The sequence below is a fragment of the Cydia pomonella genome, chromosome 25, assembly GCF_033807575.1.
Source record: "Cydia pomonella isolate Wapato2018A chromosome 25, ilCydPomo1, whole genome shotgun sequence".
Lineage (NCBI taxonomy): Eukaryota > Metazoa > Arthropoda > Insecta > Lepidoptera > Tortricidae > Cydia > Cydia pomonella.
The window spans coordinates 1,277,469-1,303,217 of NC_084727.1; the positions used below are offsets into that span (position 1 = coordinate 1,277,469).

The 25,749-nt window shown below is 39.1% G+C and overlaps 1 protein-coding gene across 1 annotated transcript; it reads left to right on the top strand.

Moving 5' to 3' along the window:
* LOC133531722 (dnaJ homolog subfamily B member 12) lies at window positions 1-22,704 on the top strand. The gene is made up of 6 exons (XM_061870101.1): window positions 1-524; window positions 940-1,049; window positions 9,425-9,593; window positions 10,154-10,365; window positions 13,933-14,020; window positions 19,754-22,704. Exons 1-6 carry the CDS (start codon window positions 194-196, stop codon window positions 19,900-19,902), a joined length of 1,059 nt encoding a protein of 352 aa, XP_061726085.1. The 5' UTR covers window positions 1-193; the 3' UTR covers window positions 19,903-22,704.
* Window positions 22,705-25,749: the final 3,045 nt, after the last annotated feature.

Here is a 25,749-nt window from a genome sequence, read left to right on the forward strand (position 1 = left end):
CTGACATGACAAGTATGACTGTGACAACCCTATTGTTATTTTGACGCATTATGTCCTCTACTTTGTAGATTGAGCAATGGTGTAGTTTAATTACAAATAAAATCTATTTCCGCTAATTAGATTTGTGCGACACGTCTATCATTTACTCTCATAACGCGCCAGCTATCAATAAAGACTTAATTCGAATTTCAAAATGACGCTCGAAGGGAACAAGGACGAGGCTGAGAAATGTATCGATATCGCGCAGGCAGCTTTTTCTGCGGGGAATACGGAGAAGGCAGAGAGGTTTTTGTTGAAAGCTGAGCGCTTGTATCCTACGGCGCGTGCTAAGGAGATACTGACGCGGGTGCGGGCCGCGGAGAGCTCGGGAGGTCGCAAGACTCCACCGCGAAAGGAACCTGCTGAAGAAGTGAGAAGACGTAAGGCCCCAACACACCAGGTGCCGCAGCGCGAGTACACGACAGACCAGCTGGAGGCCGTGCGCCGGATTAATACAAAATGCAAGGATTATTACGAAATTTTGGGTGAGTTTGCCCCTTTTCAAAATACAAGGCCATTTTTGCACTATACTTTCTAATTGGTTGAATTACTAATAGTTTTTTTATAAATGTATGTACAGCACTCGCTTGCCTAGGCAGATCATGTTAAGCCAGATAGCATTTCAAAAGAGTCATATTGGACGTCCCTTGCTGCGTTTTAAAGACTGTATTGTATTGTATTGTATTCGGGCGATTTTCCGCGACTCGACGACTTGCGCCTATTTTGCGTGATATGTTGGGGGTGGGCTTGTAGTCGATTAATAAAACAACGCAAACTGGTGTTTAGGGTTAGAATTGTCTCGATGAGTATCACTTGCCCTGGAAAGAAGTCAGCGATAAAATCAAATATTAGCCAAAACTTATTCTTTATCATTTATGTGATGTGCCAAATTTGTGACAGGCGTGACGAAGGAGGCAACGGACTCTGACATCAAGAAGGCGTATAAGAAGTTAGCGCTGCAGCTCCACCCCGACAAGAACCATGCTCCTGGCGCCAGCGAAGCCTTTAAGGTACGCAACGCGATTATCACCTGGTTCAAAATTCTTTTCACTTCAGCAGCCGGGTACGTCCTTAAACTACGTCCACAAGAGAGGTATGGGCATTGTGAATGTCATCTCGCTTTGTGTCAGATCTAGAGCAGAGCCCAACTGGGGAAGTACCTCCACCTTACAGAAAACCGCAGCCAAATAACACTAGACCCTACTCATAGTGTTGTGTTCCTGCCGGTCAGTAAGGTTGCCAGAGCTCAACGACGGGCGGGAGGAGGTTAGGGTCGGCAACGCGCATGTAACTCCTCTGGAGTTGCAGGCGTACATAGGCTACGGATACTGCTTACCATCGAAATATTTAAAAAATGGGTAAAAAATGTTGTTGTAGAAGTGAAAGTTTTGCTGTTTGTGGTATATATTTTCACAGGTGAACCGCAATCATTTAATTTTACGATAAAAATACAAGACGATAATTGTCAAACTCATTAGGGTGACCATGATGTCGGCACGATGTGTTAAAATAGTTTAACACAATTCTTTTTAAATTCTTAAGTAAGTTTATCTAATTAGGTATGTCTATATTTCGGCATGATTAAATTGGTGGAATGATAGCTATTACAGAATAATTAATTGCCAAAATTGAAATCCAAAATCCGAAACGGTTTTACTAACTATTTATATATACCTAATCGATTCTATATAGGTTGGACACACATTTCCGTCAGTAGAAAAAGGCGGCAAATTTGAAAACTAGTTGCAATAACAGATCTACGATGAGTAGATAACGTTTAAAGAATTAAAGATAGTTAAAGTGTGCAAAACGTTAGCCATCACGCATATGAACATACCATGAGTGCGAAAGAGGCAGACTACAATGAAAAATCGTGACCATTTTTGAGTTCGACAGTGACGGCCAACGGCCGCCATTTATTAATTTTCAAACACATCGCATCGTAACACTTTAAGTATTTTAATTAGAAAATAAAAGAAGCGGTGGTGGCCGAGTGGATATGACGTCCGACTTTCAATCCGGAGGTCGCGGGTTCTAATCCTGGCTCGTACCAATGAGTTTATCCGAACTTATGTACGAAATATCATTTGATATTTACCACTAGCTTTTCGGTGAAGGAAAACATCGTGAGGAAACCTGCATACATCTGCGAAGAAATTCAAAGGTGTATGTGAAGTCCCCAATCCGCATTGGGCTAGCGTGGGGACTATAGCCCGAGCCCTCTCGCACATGAGAGGAGGCCTGTGCCCAGCAGTGGGGCGTATTTAGGCTGAATTATGATTATTATTATAATTATCCTTTATTTCTCTTCCTTCTTAGGTTATGTTTTTTACAATATGGATATAAAAGTAAAATATAAAAATACATCAAAAAATACTATACAAAACACATATAAACACATTGTAAAAAACTTAACCTAGTGTGCCGCCAGCAGCGGGGCAGGGCCCAAGCTGCCGGTGGTCAGGGCTGCAGAGAGAGGAACCGCCGCACTATCCGCGCCGTGTCCAAGATCACCGCCTTCTGCATCTGACCCTTGATCCAACCACCTAGCGAGAGTCTCTCAAGGTGTTGGTCGAGACTCTTCGCTATGAGACCGTTCGCTGAAACGACTATTGGGACAATGATCGTCGAATCAACATCCCACATGGCGGTTATCTCATGAGCCAAGTCTAGGTATTTGCTGGACTTGTCCTTCTCGGCTTTCACGAGATTCTCATCATGGGGGATGGTGATATCGACGAGCACGGCCCGGCGTTGCGATCGATCTATTATCACGATGTCAGGCTTATTGGCTACAATAGTCCTGTCAGTGATAATAGATCGATCCCAATAGAGCGTGGCACGACTATTTTCGAGAACTGGCGCAGGTGAGTACTTGTAGTACGGTACTTCGCGGTCCACAAGGCCGTATAGAAGAGCAAGTTGCTGGTGAATAATTCTGGCTACGAGATTATGTCTGTGTAAGTACTCGCCGTTAGCAAGATGAGAACAACCGGAAATGATATGCCTGAGTGACTCTCCGGGACGGCGGCATGCCCGACAAATGTCGACCGTACCGTCCCTCAGGATATATTTCCGATAGTTGTTCGTCATCATAACTTCGTCCGCAATTGCACAGACAAAACCCTCGGTTTCTCCGAAGAGGTCCCCGAATCGTAACCAGTTCACCGACGCGAGCAGGTCCACGTCAGGTCCCGTGAGGGCCTTGTAGAACCGCCCGTGTAGCACCTTACTCTCCCATGCCGCCTTGCGATCCGCAGTACTTAGTACCACAGGTTTGCGCCAGTTCTCGTTTGCCAAGGAGAGCGGCGTAAGGTTCCTGTCTACTGCCACCACGTCACGATGCATCCCACACTCGTTGTTAAGGAAATAATTCCTGAGATTGCACACCTCGCGGTTGTGGAGATCTTTGGCGTTTTTATTATAATTATTATTAGAAAATATTAATCTCATCCACATGGAATCCAGGGCTATAACCGCGAAACTCGAAGTTCATCAATTGCGGGCGTTTTTCTCTGTCACTCTTATTACGTCTTAGTGAGAGTAAAAGAGAAAGATCCCCGTAATTTTCGAATTTCGTATCAGCTATCAGTAACAGCTTTTAGGACGACTAAATTAACAACAAGGTTCAAAGGTCGCCCTTATGATGTTTCACAATGGGTATATATTTATATATGCATGTATGTATATTTATGTATTATATTCCGCGCGGCCCTACGTAGTGCGGACGTGTTTTTAGTCTATGGGAGTCATTTAACTAAATAAAAATAGTTAAAGAGTGTACTTAAGTTTTAATGCAATGTCGTCGCTGTGTGGTGGCTGTGACGACCTAATTTATGATATTTCCTATATGGAATGTTCAAAGGAATCATGTAAAAAATTGTTTCATCTTAAGTGCTTGGTGTTGTCGACGGAGACGTATGAAGCGTTCACGGAGGAGTACAAAAACCAGTGGTTGTGCCCAGGATGTGCCTGTTCAAGGCCGAAGCGTGACGATACACCGGTAAGAGGAAAAATCATGGACCAGACCTTCACTCCTACGAGTAATGTTAATACTATACGCGGCAATCGCCACCAGAGGGATGTTTATCTGAATGAAAATGATGCTAAAATATTAGATGTACTTAGTGGCTTCCGGACTGAGATTTTGATTCGGTTAGATAATCAAGTGGAAGCATTTAAACAGTTAGAGAACCTGTTTATTAAAAATCAATCGGAGTTTAAAGAATTACGCGAGCAAATGAAGGTAGCGCAAGAAAAAATAAGTAGCGTTTGCGAACTAGAAGATCAAGTAAAAAAATTGAAACAAAGAAATGAACAACTGGAGGCTTACATTAGTGGCATGGAAATTAAGGAAAAAAGTCCAATTTTATCTTCTAGTACACCAACACCAATAATACAATCGTATGCAACGGCGACCACGAAAAATCTACCCGCGGTGTCAGAAAAGTTGCGTCCAAGCAACCCACCCGCTGCAGTAACTAAACTTGCCGCTACGACAACACAACCAAGTGGGGCCACTAAACAAGAGAGTTCACGCGCGGATAACAAGCAGCCAGCGGGCAACACTACTTTATCAATTATAAATAATACTAGGGACATTACAGAAAGTTTTGAAAGTAATGAAGGTGACTGGGAAGAGGCAAAGAGAAAAAAAAGGAGAAGTAGGTTTCCTAATAACGAAGTAAAAACAGGTGCAAAATTGAACGCGGGAGATATTCAAGGCACAGAACGCAAAAAATATCTACATGTGTGGCGTTTAAAGAAAGTAGTAACGGTAGATAAACTAGAAACTTATGTAAAAGAAATATGTGGAAATGATTGTGTAGTAAAGGTGGAGCAAATAAAACATAAGACGGAAAGAGACTACGCCTCGTTCATAATAAGTGTTCCAGAAAGTCATTACGATCAATTGTGTGACCCGAGCGTTTGGCCAACTAGCGTTGAGTTCAGCGAGTGGGTGTGGTTTCGAAAACCCAGAGACCCTAAATATACCGCAAAATAAAACAGTTCAGGTATATTACCAAAACGTTCGAGGACTTCGGACAAAGTTGGAAGAATTTTATTTAGGGTTGGCGTCCTCAAGTGCAGTTTTCTTTGCAGTTACAGAATCATGATGCAATCAATCTATTACCGATGCTGAAATAATACCGCGGGGCTATAACATTATTAGATGTGACCGCGCGGATGGACGAAAACAAGGCGGCGTGTTTCTCGTGGCCACACCGCGCATCGGGCTAAGGAGCGTGCAGTTACCGGGTGACGTCACCGTGAGCGATAAGGTGTTCGAACTCGTCTGTGCGAATGTGTACAAGCGGGATATATTGTTGTTTTTGTGTTGCGTTGTTTACATACCGCCGAATAGTAAAGAATGTGATTATTTGTTTTTATTTAGGATTATAGAACAATTATGTGTTTCGCATAGCCGAGTAGTTGTGGTAGGAGATTTCAATTTACATTCTTGTACTACTTATGTTAGCGATTATTTTGAATTTTTTCAGACTTATTGTGGATTCAGTCAGAGAAACAAAATAGAAAATTGTAATAATAGACAATTAGACCTAGTTTTAACATCATTAGGGGAGAGTGTTACCGTACGCGCAGCGTCAGAGGTGCTGGTTCCGGTTGACGCATACCATCCGCCGCTTGAGGTGTCGGTGTCGGTGCCGCGGGGCGGGGCGCGAGGCCGCGGGCGCGCGCGCCACTCGGACACCGATATAGACGGTCAGCACGCTCAGCAGAAATGGAACTTTGCAAAGGCAGATTATCCACAGTTATACGCGTCACTATCGTCCATTGACTGGACCCCGCTGTATAATTTAAATAGTGTAGAAGAATGTCTACTTTATTTTTACGTAATCATCAACAACGTTATAACCGAATGGGTGCCTAAAAAAACACAAAAGCCGTGTTCTTTTAGGTACACTTATCCTGAATGGTATAGCGCTGATGTGATTCGTGAAATAAAGTCTAAGGCGGCCCTTCATAAAAAATATAAGGCTGAAAAATCCTATAAGAATTATGACGCTTTTGCAAAGTGTAGGGCACGGGTAAAATATTTGATTGAAAGGGCTTATGTGCAATATCAGGAGCGTGTTCAAGCGCATCTGAAAGAGGACCCAAGGGCTTTTTGGAACTATGTAAAGACTAAGACTACGCATGGAAGCACTCAAAAGATTTTTAAGGACGGGATGGCTCTCCACGAGAACAAGTGTGCTAAAGAATTTGCAGAGTTCTTTCAATCTGTGTATAGCACGGTTCCAGCGGAACTAGACGTAAATGCAGCCGTCGCGGAGGCAGAATGCGTGGTAAGCTCGGCGCGAATACACTTTGAAAAGCTGCATCTGGCTGATGTGATGCGAGCTCTGACGAACCTTAAACCAAAGCGCTCGGCCGGACCTGATGGCATCCCGGCTTTTTTATTTAGAGACTGCCGGTATGTGTTAGGTCACCCGCTTCTACATATTTATAACACTTGTTTGCGTGATGAAGTGTTCCCAGAGTTATGGAAAACAACGCGTGTAGTCCCGGTTCCTAAGGGGGGAGGAGGCCCGGGGGTTGATGGATATAGGCCGGTTGCAGTGTTGTCCACGCCCGCTAAAGCTTTTGAGTCAGCGCTACAAAATATTATTTATAAGCAGTTACAGAGCCAGCTTTCAGACGCGCAACACGGGTTTCGGCCGGGTTGTAGTACAACTAGTAACTTGCTCAGCTACGTGTCCCAGGTTATGCCAGTGGTGGACAGCGGGGGGCAGGTTGACGCCGCCTATTTTGACTTTCGAAAAGCGTTTGACGTCGTCGATAACGACATCCTGCTACGGAAGTTAGCTGGCGTCGGCTTGACTCCTCATTTTAAAAATTCTTTGCGAGTTACATGACTGACAGGCGTCAGTATGTAGAGTACGCGGGGTACAGGTCGGATCCATATTTTGTGAGGTCTGGAGTAAGTCAAGGAAGTAATCTTGGCCCTTTAGAATTTATTATTATGGTAAATGACTTGCCCCAGATTATCAGACATGCAGGATGCTTACTGTTTGCGGATGATTTGAAATTATTTTTACCCATAAACAACGCTGCAGATTGCGCCAGATTTCAGAGCGATATAGACAGTGTAGTTTTATGGAGTGAAAGTAACAAGTTATATTTTAACTCATCCAAGTGTGTGACTATTACTTTTTCTCGTGCGCACAAGCCTATCTATCAGGACTACTATATCCACGCCGAAAATTTAAAAAGAGTGACAGAAGTGAAAGATCTAGGTTTAAAATTTACATCTGATTTGAGATTTCGTGATCACATTAAAAATATTTGTAAAAAAGCTTACAGGATGCTTGGTTTTGTACTGCGTCGATCTCATAGTTTTACGAACATTGGAGCAGTTGCGGCCTTATATAATGCTCTCGTCCGCAGCAGCCTCGAATGTAACGCAGTCATTTGGGCTCCGCATGAGGCGAAGTACCAGTTAATGGTCGAACGCATACAAAATAAATTTATTCGTTTTTTGTATTTACGGCAATATGGAGTATATCCTTTTTACCCTCTTATGTATCCCACGTTGTTTGTCCTGGGCATGGTGGGTTACAACGAGTTGCAGGTGCGCAGAGAGCTGAGTTTGGCGACATACTTGTTTCGGTTGCTAAGGGGTAAAGCCTACAACAGTCAAGTGTTGAGCTGTGTCAGCCTGTACGTGCCCGACAGGTACGTGTGGCGGCGGCGCCGACCGCGGCTGCTGGCCGAGCGGCGCGGGCGCACCAACCTGCTCACGAAGGCGCCGTTGACGCGCGCTGTGCGGACCCTTAACCTAGTAGCCGAGAGCATTGATTTGTTTTGGTGTTCTCTGACTGAATTCACAAAGTCTACATTGTTCACATTATGTTATATGCGCCATAAGTTAAAATAATTTTTTGTTAATAGTTACACTATTGCCTTAGGTTTAGTACCTGTAAAGATAGTTGTAAGTGTGGAAATAAATAAAATAAATATTATTTATGTACGTATAATTTTGTGATATTTTTTTGTCATTTTACTCTGTATTCTGATCCTGCACCAATTAGGATCTTTCGGTTTGGCTCATGGTTGACTGGTAGAGAATGCCTTCTGGCATTAAGTCCGCCATTTGTACTCTTCATATATTGTCCAATAAAGTAAAAAAAAAAAAATTAAGTATGATTTTTTGAAGCGTGTTACAGAAGCGAATAAACTATATCCATCCCTTTTCAGGGGCCATAATACTAGCACAGCAAAAAGACAGTAAGGTTCTCTCTGACTATGCACGAATGAGAAAAGATCTCGGCCAAACTATATATTCGACGTTATCCTATTATCCCAGATACATATAACTCATGGTCACCCTAATTAGAAAGAGATGCAACGGCCCACCTTGACTTCTCATGTGGACACACTTTTTGGCCAATGTACCCTGTCCGGTTAATCTTATAAGTCCGTGATATAGGTACGGTACGGTGATTTGTTGTGCATATTTGTTGCTTAGCAACGGCGGTGGCGCATCGCGCAGGCGCGCGGACTTACGCGCGTAAGGCACCGCTGGTAGAGTGGCGAGCCGAGTAGGTCGCCACAAAACAAATTGACAAAATTTTTTTTGTTTTACTTGCAATTTTGAGAAGAGCACTATACAAATCTCGGCGAGAAAAGGGGTTGCAGGCCGCGTATCTCTATCCGTCTATATCTATTTGGCCTGCAACCCTACGTTTCCCGGCCTGTATAGTAATGTACTATTCATTTTATAAATATGGATTATCAATGATCTGAAATAAATGAATTTTATTTATTATTTACTTATATGAAGCCAGTCTCACGGTAAGCTCAAGGCTTGTGTTGTGAATGTGATATATCTCTCTTCTTCCTCGCGTTGTCCCGGCATTTTGCCACGGCTCATGGGAGCCTGGGGTCCGCTTGAAAACGAATCCCAAAATTTGGCGTAAACACTAGTTTTTACGAAAGCGACTGCCATCTGACCTTCCAATCCAGAGGGTAAACTAGGCCTTATTGGGATTAGTCCGGTTTCCTCACGATGTTTTCTCCACCGAAAAGCGACTGGTAAATATCAAACGATATTTCGTACATACAAGTTCCGAAAAACTCATTGGTACGAGCCGGGGTGTGAACTCGCGACCTCCGGATTGCAAGTCGCATGCTCTTACCAGCCAGAAGCTTTTTTTTAGGCAGGCAACGATATATATAATATATAAATACATAGAAAACATCCATGATTCAGGAACTGTGCTCATCACACAAATACATGCCCTTACCGGGATTCGAACCGAGGATCATCCGCTTCATAGGCAGGGTCACTACCCACTAGGCCAGACCGATGGATAAAAGTATTAGGTACAAATTAAACATCTCACAATTTCCCCCTCTTCAGGCCATCGGCAACGCGGCGGCGGTCCTCACGGACCCCGAGAAGCGAAAACAGTACGACGTTCGCGGCGAGGAACCTCCAGCGCACGCCACACAACATCAGTACTACGCGCGTGGTTTCGAGTCCGACCTCACTGCTGAGGAACTCTTCAATATGTTCTTTGGCAATGCTGGTGAGATAATAATCTTTTCTGCCCTCCGGGCGGAAAGCGTCGACTTTGCTCCCGAAGTTGCCGCTTTCCGCCTCCGTCGAGCAGAAAAATAGTATGCGCACGACGGGAAGAACCGTAGGATATTCCATCCCGCGTATGCCTAGTTTTACATATTTTTACAAAATTTTCAATCGTGGCTGAATGCCGAGTAGGTCTGTACCATCCATGCCTAACCTGTCAAGAAATTACAAAATGGCGGACGAATGTTTGATATGTCACCGTATTTAAGAAATATTTCGTTTAAAATTTAGTTTTTTCTTCGGAAGTGTCTTTAATTCTCGGGTCTTTAATCCCCTCCAGCCTGCGGCTGTCGGGACTCGTTGCACAATGTACTATTCTTACGAATTCGACTACTTAATCCAGCAACGTCTTACAATATACCCCTTTATTTCTAATTTCTAAGCGCTTTGCACTCTAAGTAGTTTATACCCACTAATTTGATAGAAACGAGTATATTGAGTAGTCAGTATTCAGTGAGTAGCCTGTACGATGTGTCGAGCCGTGCGTTCCGCTTGCGGCAGCGTTCCCCGGCGCGGCGGGCGGCGTGTACCCGCGCGCGGGCCGGCGCGCGCGCTCGCCCGAGCAGCGCGAGCACGCCGGCCTGCTGCAGCTGCTGCCCGTGCTCGTGCTCGTGCTGCTCTCCATGATGAGCGGCTTCTTCATCAGCGAGCCCGTCTACTCGCTGCAGCCCAGCTCCAAGTACCCCGTGCCGAGGGAAACTGTCAGCCTTAAGGTACGAACTATGAACTAGAAGACACTTATGCTCGCCGAATACTTCTGGAACTACGTTCGGTACACGGGTAATTTAACGAGCTACATGATAAAGAAGAAATATTTAAAATCTGTTGAAAAATGACGAAGATGTAGCAAAAATTGTGAAATGTCGCCTTTATAAAGTTGGTCAAATTAGACGGTAGGTGGCGCTGTTACATCCGCGTCGATTTCTACAACGCGCTAACGGTGTGTTGACTTAGAACGTATAAGTAGCTTAGCTTATTGGTATTGGTACCTTGGGGGTAAAGAATAATAGGGCTGGAATATATTCGGCCGACTGATTTCTATATAAAACAAGAGCATGTCGGTGATGTCGGACCAGTGTTGTCACATACAATTTTGGCGAAATGGTAGAACAGGGTGCAAAAATAGGTAGAAATGGGTGGAGTTTAAAATGAAAAATAGGTAGATCTACCACTCAATAGAAGTACATTTTTATGATTAAAAATGTGTATAAAATGTTTTGAATTATTTACAAGTATTTAATATTGTGACGTTAGTACACGTGTTTATTAAAGAAATTGAAACAAAAGTTAGGATTTCCATTGTTTGTAGGTAATAAACCTGCTTGTATAATCTGTTTCTTTGGCAAGTTTTCATTAAATCGAATCGAAATTCGGTAAAAATTAAGTAATGTTCCGTCACATGTATTGAGAATTGCTTACAATTGTACCATTTTGAAAAATAGGTAGATTTCAAGCAGAGGGAGGTAGATAGGTAGAACACAGGCAAAATAGGTAGATCTACCGAAAATTTGGTAGATGTGATTGTGACAACACTGTGTCGGACCATGCTCAGTGTAGGGTTCCGTAGTTTTCCGTCTCAATAATCTAAACTGGAGCTTAAAGCATATTAGATTGTTAACCAAGCACAGTATTTTAAAACACCCCAAAAAGTGAACCGGTCTTGTTACGACGGACAATAGAAATCTTAAATTTTAATGAAATATCATGATATTATATTATACCAAAAGAGAATTTGAAATAGAGGTGTATTGTCACAGAAATAGCCATTTGACTTTGATGCTTATTCTTCCACTGATATGTGTTCAATTTTTTTTTTTTTTTTTTATTTTTTTTTTTTTTTATTTTTTTTTATAACGATAGGCAAGCGTTTGACCACGATCTCACCTGATGGTAAGTGATGATGCGGTCTACGGTGGAGCACGCTTACCTATGAGATACCTATTTACCCTAGCCTTGAAGAGACCCAGATTGTACTCATGCGGAAACACAGACTCAAAAAAAAGTATATAAAAAAAAAGGAAGTATAAAGTAAAAAAAGTAAGTAAGTATAAAGTATCAAAAAGTGGCGCCATCTTAGCGGATACTACCTAAGGTTCGCCATAGCTCGAAACGATGCTGCTATACCTTTGGCCGTTCATCTATCCTCGATAAACAAACCGGTGGTATTCCATACGGCTTTTTGGTCGCAGATTTCAGAATCTAACATGGTGGAGACGGCAGTCACGAGGACTAGGGGGCCTACACACTGTTCACACCCTTGCCGACTTATTTATTATCACATACGACTTATACACCGTGTTTTTTTTGATTTGCGTTAATTTCGAGGGTGCATTCCTGAGCTTTAATTAAGTAACTTTCTCAAAGACACCGATATTCTAATTAACTCATTTTCGGAGATAATCAATCATATTTTTTTATATTATAAGGCCCTTACGAGCGTGTACACTTGCCTTAGGGCCTGTTTACTTATTGATTAGTGTTTAGTGCGAGTTCATACATTTGCTACTAACGTACGTTACTATCTCGGACGATCGATGTTAGAAATGACATTGATATATCACAGTTTTCAATTGTTTGGTTGAGTTAAATGTAATGCCCGTGTTACAACAACGCTATATGCAACATTTAGTTACTTTTTATAAAAATAAAAATAGTAAAAAAAAACATTTTTTTTTTTTTTGTGAAAATTAACTATGCCATTTAGTTTCCTTAAACGTACTTACCGAAACCCCGGAGTTAACGCAATTCAATAAAAACACGGTGTATATTATAAACAAGTAACACACACATACCCTCATTTTATACATCTGCTGTGACCTGGGTTCCGGCAGAAAACCAGTGCTTTACTCGAAAGAGTGAAGAGTATCACTGAGCCGTGACCCTTTTGTCCTGCTGCAACGCACACAGTATGTAGGTAGGTACTTTTATTTTATTTTATTGTTTATTAATTATTCCTATTTTGTTGTCTCAATTTTCTTTTGTGCTATTTTTATTTTGTTCCCGTAATAATTTGTGTTCTTTATGATGATTTAAACTTTATATTGTGTGTTTTTGCAGCTGCCAAATAAATTATTTATCTATCTATCTATCTATTAGATGCCGCCACTTCTGACATAGACATAGAAATTTTTTATTCAACTTCACATGAAAGGGCAGAGTTAACAGACAGTGACATTTAATACAAATAAGCCTTAAATTTAGACTTAAAAACTAAGAAATTGAGTTGTATATGAGTGTTAAAAAGGAGCTTGCCCCAGCATAGTGTTGCAGTGTATTTACTGCAACGCTGGTTTTCAGGCAGACCCTTGATATATTATCCCTTACTGTTAGTCGGAAACTAAATGGCTTAGAGTTGTGTTATTATGTTTAAGTGTACACTATATGTATTATAATTTGGACAAAACAACAAGAAATATTCACACATTGATTTGTTCCAGCATAAGTGTAATAAATTTGTTTCTGTCAACAAACAAACAAAAAAAAAAAACAAAACAAATCATAACAAAAAAATGGTAATTCCGTTATCTACTTCGTAGCTCGTAATAAAATTGTAAGCTTGTCTTGTATTGTTATTGTAATTGTACCTATTATTTGAAATTTCAAAGTCTAAATAAAAATTGTGCTTGTTATTTTCAAAATTCTAAAGTATGCTTGTCATAATTGTTAATCGTGCTCGTGTATTATCTTATTTACTGAATGTTACTGTTAAATTCAACTTTAAATTAAAAATACCCAAATATTGTACTTTTTTTCGGAGCAAAGGAATTTTGTATTAGCTGTAAGTGGAAACTGTTTTGGCTTATGTTCTAACTTTATCTTGTACCTTATTGTATTATTATGTGCTGTATGTTTCCCAAATAAAATAAAAAAATAAAATAAAAAATAAAATAAAAACAAGTGCTAATGTGGTGTGAGCTAAAATGAAAAGTAAAGTATATTAACTTATAAGATTGATACGGGTAAGATAACATAATGTAAGATATACATGCGTGCAAATATACTTAAAAAGGTAAAAATAAATAAATAAAGACATAATACAGACATAATGATATTAAACAAATTGAACACATATCAGTGAAATAATAAGAATCAAAGTTAAATGGCGTTCTTTTAGTTTTAATCGTGTGTCGAAAGATGGCAGTAAATTTACGTCGCTACAAAGTTTTCTTTGACAATACACCTCTATTTCAAATTCTCTTTTACTGTACACATCTTAACTCAATCAATCGTTGGTAAATCCCAAATATTTATTTATAAAATTGTACTGTAATTTTCCCCAGGTGCCATATTACGTGAAGGACAATTTCCATACTGACTACCAAGGCTCGCTCAGAAGACTTGAGATGGCCATAGAGGAAGAATATATAGGTATGTTCATTGTACTTTCAGCGACATATGGGTACCGTAAAACCACCCAACTATAGTCCAAAGCTCCCAACTATGGTCCACAAATAAACTCAATTTTTCTCGTTCAGGTGTGTATTTTACTATATTTTTGTATTTCTAAGGCAAAGTATGTTTATAAATGGAAGGTAAAACTAGGAGTAAACCACAAGGAACATTGGTACTTAATTTCCTTTCGAACTTGTGGACCATAGTTGCAGTATTGGACTATAGTTGTGTAGTTTTACAGTAGCACTCTTCATACAGCTGTAGTGGCATTTCTTTAACCCTTGGACCCGGGTACGTCCTTAAACTATGTCCACAAGAGAGGTATGGGCATTGTGAATGTCATCTCGCTTTGTGTGGTAGGGCACAGCACAGCGGATGTCATTCCAGATCTAGAGCAGAGCCCAACTGGGGAAGTACCTCCACCTTACAGAAAACAGCAGCCAAATAACACTAGACCCTACTCATAATGTTGTGTTCCTGCCGGTGAGTAACGTTGCCAGAGCTCAACGAGGGCTACGGATACTGCTTACCATCAGGCGGGCCGTATGCTTGTTTCCCACCGACGTAGTATTAAAAAAAGTTACTTATTCACTCACTTACTCCGTTGGCTCAGCGACCCAAAAACCGTCATCCATTAATTACATCACACGAATTTCTAGGTTTTCTTACCCCCCCCCTTACTTACTTAACATGAGGGTGCATATACCTTATAACGTATCTCTATATAACTATCGGTTATCAATATTAGCATTAGCGGTTAACAACAACATTCCCCTTAAAACAAATAACTATCGCGAGGAAAATACCAAGTCCAAACATCTGAAAAAAATCGGGAAAGAAAAGCTGCAACTGGCTTTTAAAATGGTACAAGGAAGGGTGGTCTCCCCCCTCCTTGTCCATTTGGCATTTATTCACTGTTTTATTTTTCTTAATTTTAAGGGTTCCGTAACTCGGAAGGGAAATCAGGACTCTTATAGGATTACTTTGTTCTCCGTCCGTCCGTCTGTCTGTCTGTCAAGACCCTTTTTCTCAGGAACGCGTGGAGGTATCAAGCTGGAATTTATATCAAATACTCAGGTCTACTGTCCCTTGGAGCTGTGAAAAAATCAAACTTCTAAGCCAACGCAATCAAAAGATACAGCCGTTTATGCCACAAATATTCGACACTCGCGAGGAAATCAAAACCTACAAGGTACTTCCCGTGAACTCAGAATCTTGAAATTTGGTACAAAGCAACGTCTTATAGCACAGATAAAGGAAAAATTGCGAAATCCGTAAATTTTTAGTTACATCATATAATAATATAGTACCTGGGCGACCGAGCGTTGCTCGGTTATAACTATTTATTGTAATATGGTGGTGTATAGGTGATAATCTAAACTACATTTTTTTACTAAATTAAACTTGTCTAAAACAATAAAAATTAAAAAAAGAAATATAAACTTGAACATATATAAAAAAAAACAAAAGTCAGTCACCGGGCGAGATTCGAACCCGTAACACTCGTTTCTAGCCGTCCGCTTCTTAACCCGCTGGACCAGACGGACAGTGGCCGGCAACACGAAATTAGCGACCATATTCTGCGTCGAAAGAAAAACGTATGAAAACTCGAAAACACGCGTTTTCCCAAACATAAGACTAATCTAGATCGATTGTATACCCCCAAAAACCCCCATATACCAAATTTCAGCGAAATCGTTAGAGCCGTTTTCGAGATCATAGAAATATATATATATATATATATATATATATATATATATATATACAAGAATTGCTCGTTTAAAGGTATAAGGTATCTACAGGTTTGCATGGAACCCTCGGTGCGCGAGTCCGACTCGCACTTGGTCGGTTTTTTTCTATATTGTTTTATTTTATGTTAAACTTATCAATTATTTGCATCTCTTCGACTGAATACTGATACATGTAATCAGTAATCAGTATCGTTATTGCTTTCATAGGTTATACTATACAAGATGTTACATCTTATTCAGCTATGAAACCCTGTAGGGCAGTGCAATTATACTTAAAATCTAACTTAAGAGGCTGTCAATACCTAAAGCGCGCACACTGTCTATTTGTATCGGAGTAAATGAGATAGAACTGACGCATGTTACTGGGCCTGGGCAAGGGAATAATAAGAAAAATGTTTAAATAAAAAAAAGTGGATTATTACTATTAGTGTAATATTTTCCTCAACCACGGTTTAGATATAAATGTTTTGAAATTGTGATTTTAATTGCAGACCCATAAGTCAAAACAATAAAGACATGGAACCGTTTAATTGTGATTTTAAGACCAATCTTTGCAATTATTTTCTATCGAGCCGATTTTGTCCAATCATGTATCGAGTACAACCACGGTCTTTGAAATATAATTAATATGAACATATATTTTTCTTACTTGACTAAAACAAATGGTCTTTCTTAAAAAACTGTTTAAGTAACATCATTTTCAAGGACATTGGGTGTTGACAGCCTCTTAAACGTAATAAAATCTAATTAAAGTACATAATCCCAATTCCGGATTTTTCGATATTCAGTGGTCTCAATTCCGGAATTGTAATATCGGAAAATTGGTTCGAGATTCCGGAATTTTGAAATTCCGGAATCTCTGATTGCAGGCCCTATATATATCTTATAAATGGTAACAAAAATTTTACTTGCTATATCTAAACTAATTAAGTACTATAACTATATATTACTATCAAAAAACTCTTGTAACTAATGAAAACAGTTATCTAATAAATATTTAGGAATTTTCCTATTGTATAGAGTATTTGTTTCTTCATCTCTGATGTTCTTTGGTTTATTATAGACTTGTATACACATTAAGTCATAAGTCATAAGTCATTTATTCATAAAGTTGATTTACACGTTATAAAAAATGGAGCATATTTAAATATGCCGTTAACAGATAAACAAAATTGGTATACATATAATATCACATTCTTTCTAAAAATATAAAAATAAGAATTACTTGACATCCTTTTTGTGAACATTTAGGTATTCATCATAATCATAAAACGGGTGCTCAATAAGCCAGCGTTTGAGGCGGCATTTAAAACTGCCCAAGCTCTGGGCGCTGGTGATGCTGTCGGGCAGGTTGTTGTACACGGTGGGCCCCACGATGTGGGTGAGCTTGGCGGACTTGGCCATTGTACATTGGCGTTACGTTTGTTGTACTTGTGCACCATGCTATGCGTTTTATAGGCTGTTAGGTTTGACCTCGCATACACAGCCACCTGGAAGATGACTATTGCTGGTAAAGTCAGTATCCCCAGTTTAAAAAATACGATCGTGCAGGGGTGTTGTGCGGGACCCGCGCGCTTCTGGAGACGGAATATCCTTTCCCACTCAGCACAGCGTCCCCATAGCTCCGCACCGTACTGGATCAGTATTACGTGTGGAATAGAGGCGTGCATTTTTAATTTAGATGATGGCATTGGAATTCTGTGTCTTGGTCGTAAGTTACATTTTGTGGGTATTTTTTCTACTGGGAAGAACTGGTTATATGTTCTTTAAAATTTGCATAGTTCAAATATGCATAAAGACGTGCGGGTCATAATGTTGAGCTTGGGAAAATGTGGTCTGCAACTTTTTTTTTTACACCACGACGGTGGCAAGCAAGCATACGGCCCGCCTGATGGTAAGCAGTCTCCGTAGCCTATGGACGCCTGCAACGGGTGTGTAATGTTTTTAATAATAACAATTTGCGAAATTTCATTTTTCATAATTTGAATTGCATAATTTTGATATGCAGAAATTATGATTTGGTATAAAAACAAATACAATAAAAACGAATTGCATAATTTCGAAAGTAATTATAGTTTAGTAGCATAGTAATGTATTTGCATAACAGGCAACCAGTATAATGTTCACTCTGTATACTATTTTATACTCAGAACGTTTTTTATTCATGAAAACCAACAGCATAATGTTGAAGGTGTGGTTTCACAATCAAACCACGGGAAATCGTTCATAAACTTTATTTGATTGAGTTTGCTGAAAGTTTAACAACACTGAATTACTAATTAATAAAAAAACATAAAACATTATATTTGCATGGAACATAATCGATTTTTCTAAGCGTCAAACTTACCTACATCCGTACTTTACGTCTGTCGACATATATTTTACCGCAAAGCAGCGGCCAGTGTGAGTTGGAACCTTTGTGGTTCCTAAAGGATTCAGATAAACTTCATATAAACGCCTAGTGAAAATGAACAAGCAAAAATACAATTTCCAAGACATATGGTTCTCCCCATATGGTCGCAGTTCTACCTAACACTCCTCCTCGCTTCGCTCGTCGTCGTACCTAACGGCGACCAGCTTTAAAGTTGAATAGGTAGATTGTTGTATAATTTAATAGTTTGATTGACACCAAGTATAATTATCATAGAACACTATGTCACCATTCGTTAAAATTTAGTACTATATTTTAATTATTATACGAAATGTATGTTATAACAAGTAAAATTATTCCTAAGGATTGTTATGAAGAATGTTTTTATGATGATAGAGCATTCTGTCATTAAATTAGTATGACTAACAACTTTATATGTTTTGTTTTTATACATAATGTTTATTATGAGTTTCAATAGTAGTTAAATGAAATTATGCTAAAAGTTTGTATTAAAATTGAACGGCACCCCCTCATACTATCTATTTGATTTATGTTTACTAAGATCCTAATACATTTCATTTGCAACAAATACCTTTTTCATCACACCTGCTCGAAAAACATCTTATTTCATGCAGGTGTACTGAAGGACAAAGACATATTTTGTTACCACGGGAGTTATGGATTGTGAAAGAAAAGCTGTAATTATGTCACTTATTCATGCAAACCAAGTGGCATAAATGAGTTTTACTTTTAAAATACTGACGTGTATAATTTAATCTTTTTGTATGTGTTTAAAATTATTTAATTTAATTAATTTAACAGCCAATTAATAGAATCAGGCGTTACTTTGCGGAAATCCATGCTAATTAAAACAAGTAATATTACTTTGCTAATCCGCGAGAAAAAAATAAGTAATATTAATAAAAAAAAGTAATATTACTCGTTTTAATTAATTTAACAGACCTTTAAAATATTTTTATATAATTTTCAATCGTGAATGAATGCCGAATAGGTCTGTGCCTTCTACACCACCTGTCAAGAAATTACAAAATGGACGAATGTTTGATACGTCACCGTATTTTAAGAATTATTTCGCTTAAAATTTAGTTTTTTCTTTGTAAGTATGAAAAACATTGTGTGTAACTCCGGGGGTAAGAATATTGCATACTCGGGTCTTTAATTCCCTCGTGTCCAAAATTTTTCTTACCACCCTCGTTGCACAATGTACTATTATCATCGTGTACATACGTACACCGTGACGACCGGTCTGGCCTAGTGGGTAGTGACCCTGCCTATGAAGCCGATGGTCCCGGGTTCAAATCCTGGTAAGGGCATTTATTCGTGTGATGAGCATGGATATTTGTTCCTGAGTCATGGGTGTTTTCTATGTATTTAAGTATTTATAAATATTTATATATTATATATATCGTTGTCTAAGTACCCTCAACACAAGCCTTATTGAGCTTACTGTGGGACTTAGTCAATTTGTGTAATAATGTCCTATAATATTTATTTATTATTATTACATACGTATTCTGGCAAATAAAGAAATTATATTCTATTATTAACTGGTCATTATTGTTCCAGTGGGCCTGCGCCACGCGTGCCAGCGCGAGCGCAACTACCGGGACAGCATGGCGTGGAAGGCGCGCAACTTCGGCGACTCGAGACAATACGCGGAGGCACAGAAACTGCGCACACCATCTTGCGAAAAACTTCAGCAGTTCCACCGATAGATGGCGCTGTTATCAACTTATTATTTTAGACAGTCGCCGATAGATGGCGCTGTTATCAACATTTTTATTTTATACAGTCGCCGATAGATGGCGCTGTTATCAACATTTTTATTTTATACAGTCGCCGATAGATGGCGCTGTTATCAAAATATTTATTTTAGACAGTCGCCGATAGATGGCGCTGTTATCAAAATATTTATTTTAGACAGTCGCCGATAGATGGCGCTGTTATCAAAATATTTATTTTATACAGTCGCCGATAGATGGCGCTGTTATCAAAATATTTATTTTATACAGTCGCCGATAGATGGCGCTGTTATCAAAATATTTATTTTAGACAGTCGCCGATAGATGGCGCTGTTATCAAAATATTTATTTTATACAGTCGCCGATAGATGGCGCTGTTATCAACTTTTTATTTTAGACAGTCGCCGATAGATGGCGCTGTTATCAACATTTTTATTTTAGACAGTCGTCGATAGATGGCGCTGTTATCAACTTTTTATTTTAGACAATTGCCGATAGATGGCGCTGTTATCAAAACTTTAAGATGTATTTATTTTACTTCACATCTAAAATGATAGAGCACTTTTCAAACAGTTCTTAGCGAAGTATGTTTCACTAATTTGCAAATTAATGTTTTGAAAGAATATTTTAGCCAGGTGAGGGGCAGACTGTAACTAGTGTTCTTTTTCCACTCTTATAAATAATATCAAAGATAATTTGAAATAGAGGTGTATTGTCAAATACAACTTTGTAGCCACAGTGAATTTACTGCAATCTTTCGACACAATTAAACTTTTAGAACGCCATTTGACTTTGATCCTTATTCTTTCACTGATATTTGTTTAATATCAAACAGTGGCGCCATCTTACCGGGTACAATCTAAAGTTATGGCGCCATCGATCAAAACGATGCTGCCATTGGCCTGTGATCTATTAGATGGCGCCACTTTTTTGATATTTAACACATATCAGTAAATAAGGATGTCAAATGTCGTTCTAAAAGTTTTAATCATGTGTCGAAAGATGCCAGTAAATTTACTCTGGTACAAAATATTCTTTCATCCTCTATTTCAAATTATCTTGGATAATATATAGATAACTTCATAACATTATACTCTGTATCTTTAGGTATTTAAATATAAGTAAACAAACAATTTGTAAATTTTCGGGTAGTAATAACATTTATTGGTTAACCAACCAAATACAAAACCGCCTGGATCTGTCACTGAACGACCTGACTTTAACCTACATTATTTGATCATGTAATGTTTACATCTACCCTCAAATGGCTCTTTAAGCCAGTTGAGGGTGGATTTTGTTTACTTTTATTTAAATACCTAAACATACAGAGTATAAGTAGGTAATAGGGAGTATTACTCAATGTTCATACATAAATAATAATAATAAATAAATATTATAGGACATTATTACACAAATTGACTAAGTCCCACAGTAAGCTCAATAAGGCTTGTGTTGAGGGTACTTAGACAACGATATATATAATATATACATATTTATAAATACTTAAATACATAGAAAACACCCATGACTCAGGAACAAATATCCATGCTCATCACACGAATAAATGCCCTTACCAGGATTTGAACCCGGGACCATCAGCTTCGTAGGCAGTGTCACTACCCACTAGGCCAAACCGGTCGTCAATATATAATACATACTGTCTTAAACAGTTTTTCTGACGTATCAATCTGCCTCTTTATCGCAAGAATATGCAAGTGATAGAGAGGCGGATATGAAATTTCGATTTTCGTGTTTCGCGGTAGGCACTCAGGTTGTGCTAGAGGCGCCCCCTACGTAGAGTTTTGCGTAATATCCCCTATTAGCACAAAAACTACGCACGCCATCTTGCGAGAAGCAGCAGCAGATTCGCCAATAGATAAATTAATATTATTTTCTGACATTAATACACAAATTGACGATGTCCAACAGTATGCTCGGGTACTTAGAAAAAAAAATATAAATTATACTACGTCGGTGGCAAACAAACATACGGCCCGCCTGATGGTAAACAGTCTCCGTAGCCTATGGAGGCCTGCAACTCCAGAGGAGTTACATGCGCGTTGCCGACCCGAACACTCCGCACCCTCGTTGAGCCCTGGCAACCTTACTCACCGGCAGGAACACAACACTATCTATAAATATTTATAAATACCCACATAAATGCCCTAACCAGGATTTGAACCCGGGACCGTGGACGTCATAGGCAGGGTCACCCAGGCCAGTCAGGTCGTCAATAGATAGTGCTGTTATTGATCATATTCAAAGCTTAGATGGTACAGTTATCACGAGTTTTACTTTGAACGGAACCAATAGAGGGCGCTGTTCCATGGTTTGTTTTAGTAAGTAAGTAAGTAAGTAAATATTCTTTATTGCACCACAAAGAAGACAAATAAAAAAAAAACAGATTTACAATGTAAAGAAAGGTAGCAACAGGCGGTCTTATCGCTGTAAGCGATCTTTTCCAGACAACCTTAGGGTAGCAGGATATAAAGAACAGTAAGTTTTTAGAACAGGTAGTGCACTAATGAATTAGAGGAATAGGAAAATTACACATACATCAAGCAGACAGTACATACAGTACATTTACAATTTAAATAAACATATTTATATAACAATACATACCTATATTAAAATAAATAAATATTTTTATAAATAAATAGTTTTACTACATGCCAAAGAGAATTTGAAATAGAGATGGATTGTTAAAGAAAACTTTGTAGCCGCAGTAAATTTACTGCCATCTTTCGACACATGATTATAATTTTTAGAACGCCATTTGACTTTGATCCTTATTCTGTCACTGATATGTGTTAAATTTGTTAAATATCAAAAAGTGGCGCCATCTTACCGGGCACTACCTAAAGCTTTCGGCGCCATTGCTCAAAACGATGCTACCATACCTTTGGCCTTTGATCTATTAGATGGCGCCACTTTTTGATATTTAATAAAGTAAGTAAGTAAATATTCTTTATTGCACCAACAATTATACATTTTACATACATGTAAAACTACAAATAAATTTTAAAGGAAAATAGAACCAGGTAACAACAGGCGGTCTTATCGCTAAAAAGCGATCTCTTCCAGACAACCTTTAGGTAGCAGGAAATTTCGAACTCATACAAAAGTCAACAGGTAGTGCAAGGAGCTAAATATGGAGACTATTAAATACAAACACACATACTACTTATATAAGTATTAAAACAATACGTAATATACTAATAAATATACAATATAATATAATACAATATATATATATTTATACTTACACATATAAAATATATAAATGGCAACTTAAGGTAGAGATAGAAAGTATAGTTTCAGCTGATTTAATAATAAATTTAACACATATCAGTAAAAGATTAAGGATCAAAGTCAAATGGCGTTCTAAAAGTTTTAATCATGTGTCGAAAGATGGCAGTAAATTTACGTAGTTAGAAAATGTTTCTTTGACAATACACCTCTATTTCAAATTCTCTTTGGTTTTACTAGTACAAACAACAACACACCTAACTGACTTTGAAACTCTAGGTCCATGGGGTCCCAGCGCGCACAAGTTTTTTGGAGAAATCGCGAAACGTCTGGTTGACGTAACTGGTGACCGAAGAGCTGGCGGCTTCCTCGCACAACGTATCAGTATTGCGATACAACGAGGAAATGCCGCCAGCATCCTTGGTACAATGCCTCAAGGGCCTATTTTAGATATAAGCTAGTTATAGTAATCATCTGTATATATCCATTATGTATATTGTTATTGTCAATAAATAGATTTATTTACTGACCATTAAAGACAGAGCAGAGAGAAAATGAAAGAGATAAATATATGTGTATTATGTCAACTTCAAATTAAATAACATTTGCGTATGTGTGACGTGCCTTTGTCACTGTACCGTAAAACCACCCAACTATAGGGACCGTGCGCGTTGGAGGGTCTGCCATCTTGTAGCCTGAATCGGAACTATAAACATGCACATGTACACGTCACGTGTTTTCTTGTGCATAGTAGGTTCTGCCATCTTGTGGGCTACATCGGAACAAAAAACATCACATTTACGCCTCGCGCCAAAAATCTGACGGCTCCTGTGCTGCCTCCTACAGTTCATGCACGCTCCCTATAGTCCAAAGCTCCAACTATGGTCCACAAATAAACTCAATTTTTCTCGTTCAGGTGTGTATTTTACTATATTATTGTAGTTCTAAGGCAAAGTATGTTTATAAATGGAAGGTAAAACTAGGAGTAAACCACAAGGAACATTGATATAGATACTTAATTTCCTTTCGAACTTGTGGACCATAGTTGCAGTATTGGACTATAGTTTTTATGTTTTTATTTATTAAGCGCTGGTGGCCTAGCGGTAAGAGCGTGCGACTTGCAATCCGGAGGTCGCGGGTTCAAACCCCGGCTCGTACCAATGGGTTTTTCGGAACTTATGTACGAAATATCATTTGATATTTGCCAGTCGCTTTTCGGTGAAGGAAAACATCGTGAGGAAACCGGACTATTCCTAACAAGGCCTAGTTTACCCTCTGGGTTGGAAGGTCAGATGGCAGTCGCTTTCGTAAAAACTAGTGCCTACGCCAAATCTTGGGATTAGTTGTCAAGCGGACCCCAGGCTCCCATGAGCCGTGGCAAATGCCGGGACAACGCGAGAAAGAAGAAGACTATTTTTATTTTTATAAAAAGTAACTAAATGTTGCATATAGCGTTGTTGTAACACGGGCATTACATTTAACTCAACCAAACAATTGACAACTGTGACATATCAATGTCATTTCTAACATCGATCGTCCGAGATAGTACTTACGTTTAGTAGCAAATGTATGAACTCGCACTAAACACTAATCAATAAGTAAACAGGCCCTAAGGCAAGTGTACACGCTCGTAAGGGCCTTATAAGATAAAAAATTATAATTGATTATCTCCGAAATGGAGTTAGTTAGAATATCGGTATCTTTGAGAAAGTTACTTAATTTAAGCTCAGGAATGCACCCTCGAAATTAACGCAAATAAAAAAAAACGGTGTATAGGTGTTTAATATTTTTACTCTGTTATCTTTATTCATATATTTATAATTTAGTTTGTCACTGCATTTTCGTTCAATAATGCAATGTCTATAAAACTATGATAGAGTATAAAATACAGAAAAGGTGAAAAAAAAAAACAAACCTCAATTTTATCTCACTTATTTATTACTATTCAAAATTAATACGGGATGTGCCCTCCTCCATTGTCTAACACTAAATTAATCCTGGAATGCATATTCGCCACCATATTCCAACACATGTCATTTCCTCTTAAGTTCCCAAGTGGTATTTACCACTTGACTCAAATTTTCTTTGTTTCGGACGTCGCTTGGATCCCAAATGAGAACCATTTGACCCCAAAAGTTCTCAATCTGGTTTAAATCCTGGCTTTTGGCCAGCCACCGAATCAGCTCAACGGCAGGTTGACCTGCTAGCCATTCCTGCACTCATTGGGAACTGTTGTCCTGTGCAAATTAACCTTTTGAACGCCAGACGACAAAGGAACATGCCGTGCCCCGGACGCTGGCTATCACGAATATTTAAGCGAAATTGAACTTTACAGAGTCCCGCGTTAGTCGCTATTGCATTGGCGAAACTGTCGGCTGTAGCCGTCGTTGGCGTCCTTGGCAAGTCATTCAGATGTCGGCCATAGCCGACGGTGGCGGTGAAAGGGTTAAATACGACCTTGGGGATAAGCCGTGCGAACTGATGGTAAAAAGACATCTCGCAAGATTTCCACATATTGAGCCCCATTCATCCTTTATTTTTTTCACTCCACTCCTTTCCCCTCTCCTGGCA

Coding starts and splice junctions, on each gene's coding strand:
- LOC133531722 (XM_061870101.1), top strand. CDS start 194: ATGACGCTCGAAGGGAACAAGGACGAGGCTGAGAAATGTATCGATATC. Junction 525..939: donor GGATTATTACGAAATTTTGG/GTGAGTTTGCCC, acceptor AATTTGTGACAG/GCGTGACGAAGGAGGCAACG. Junction 1,050..9,424: donor GCGCCAGCGAAGCCTTTAAG/GTACGCAACGCG, acceptor CCCCCTCTTCAG/GCCATCGGCAACGCGGCGGC.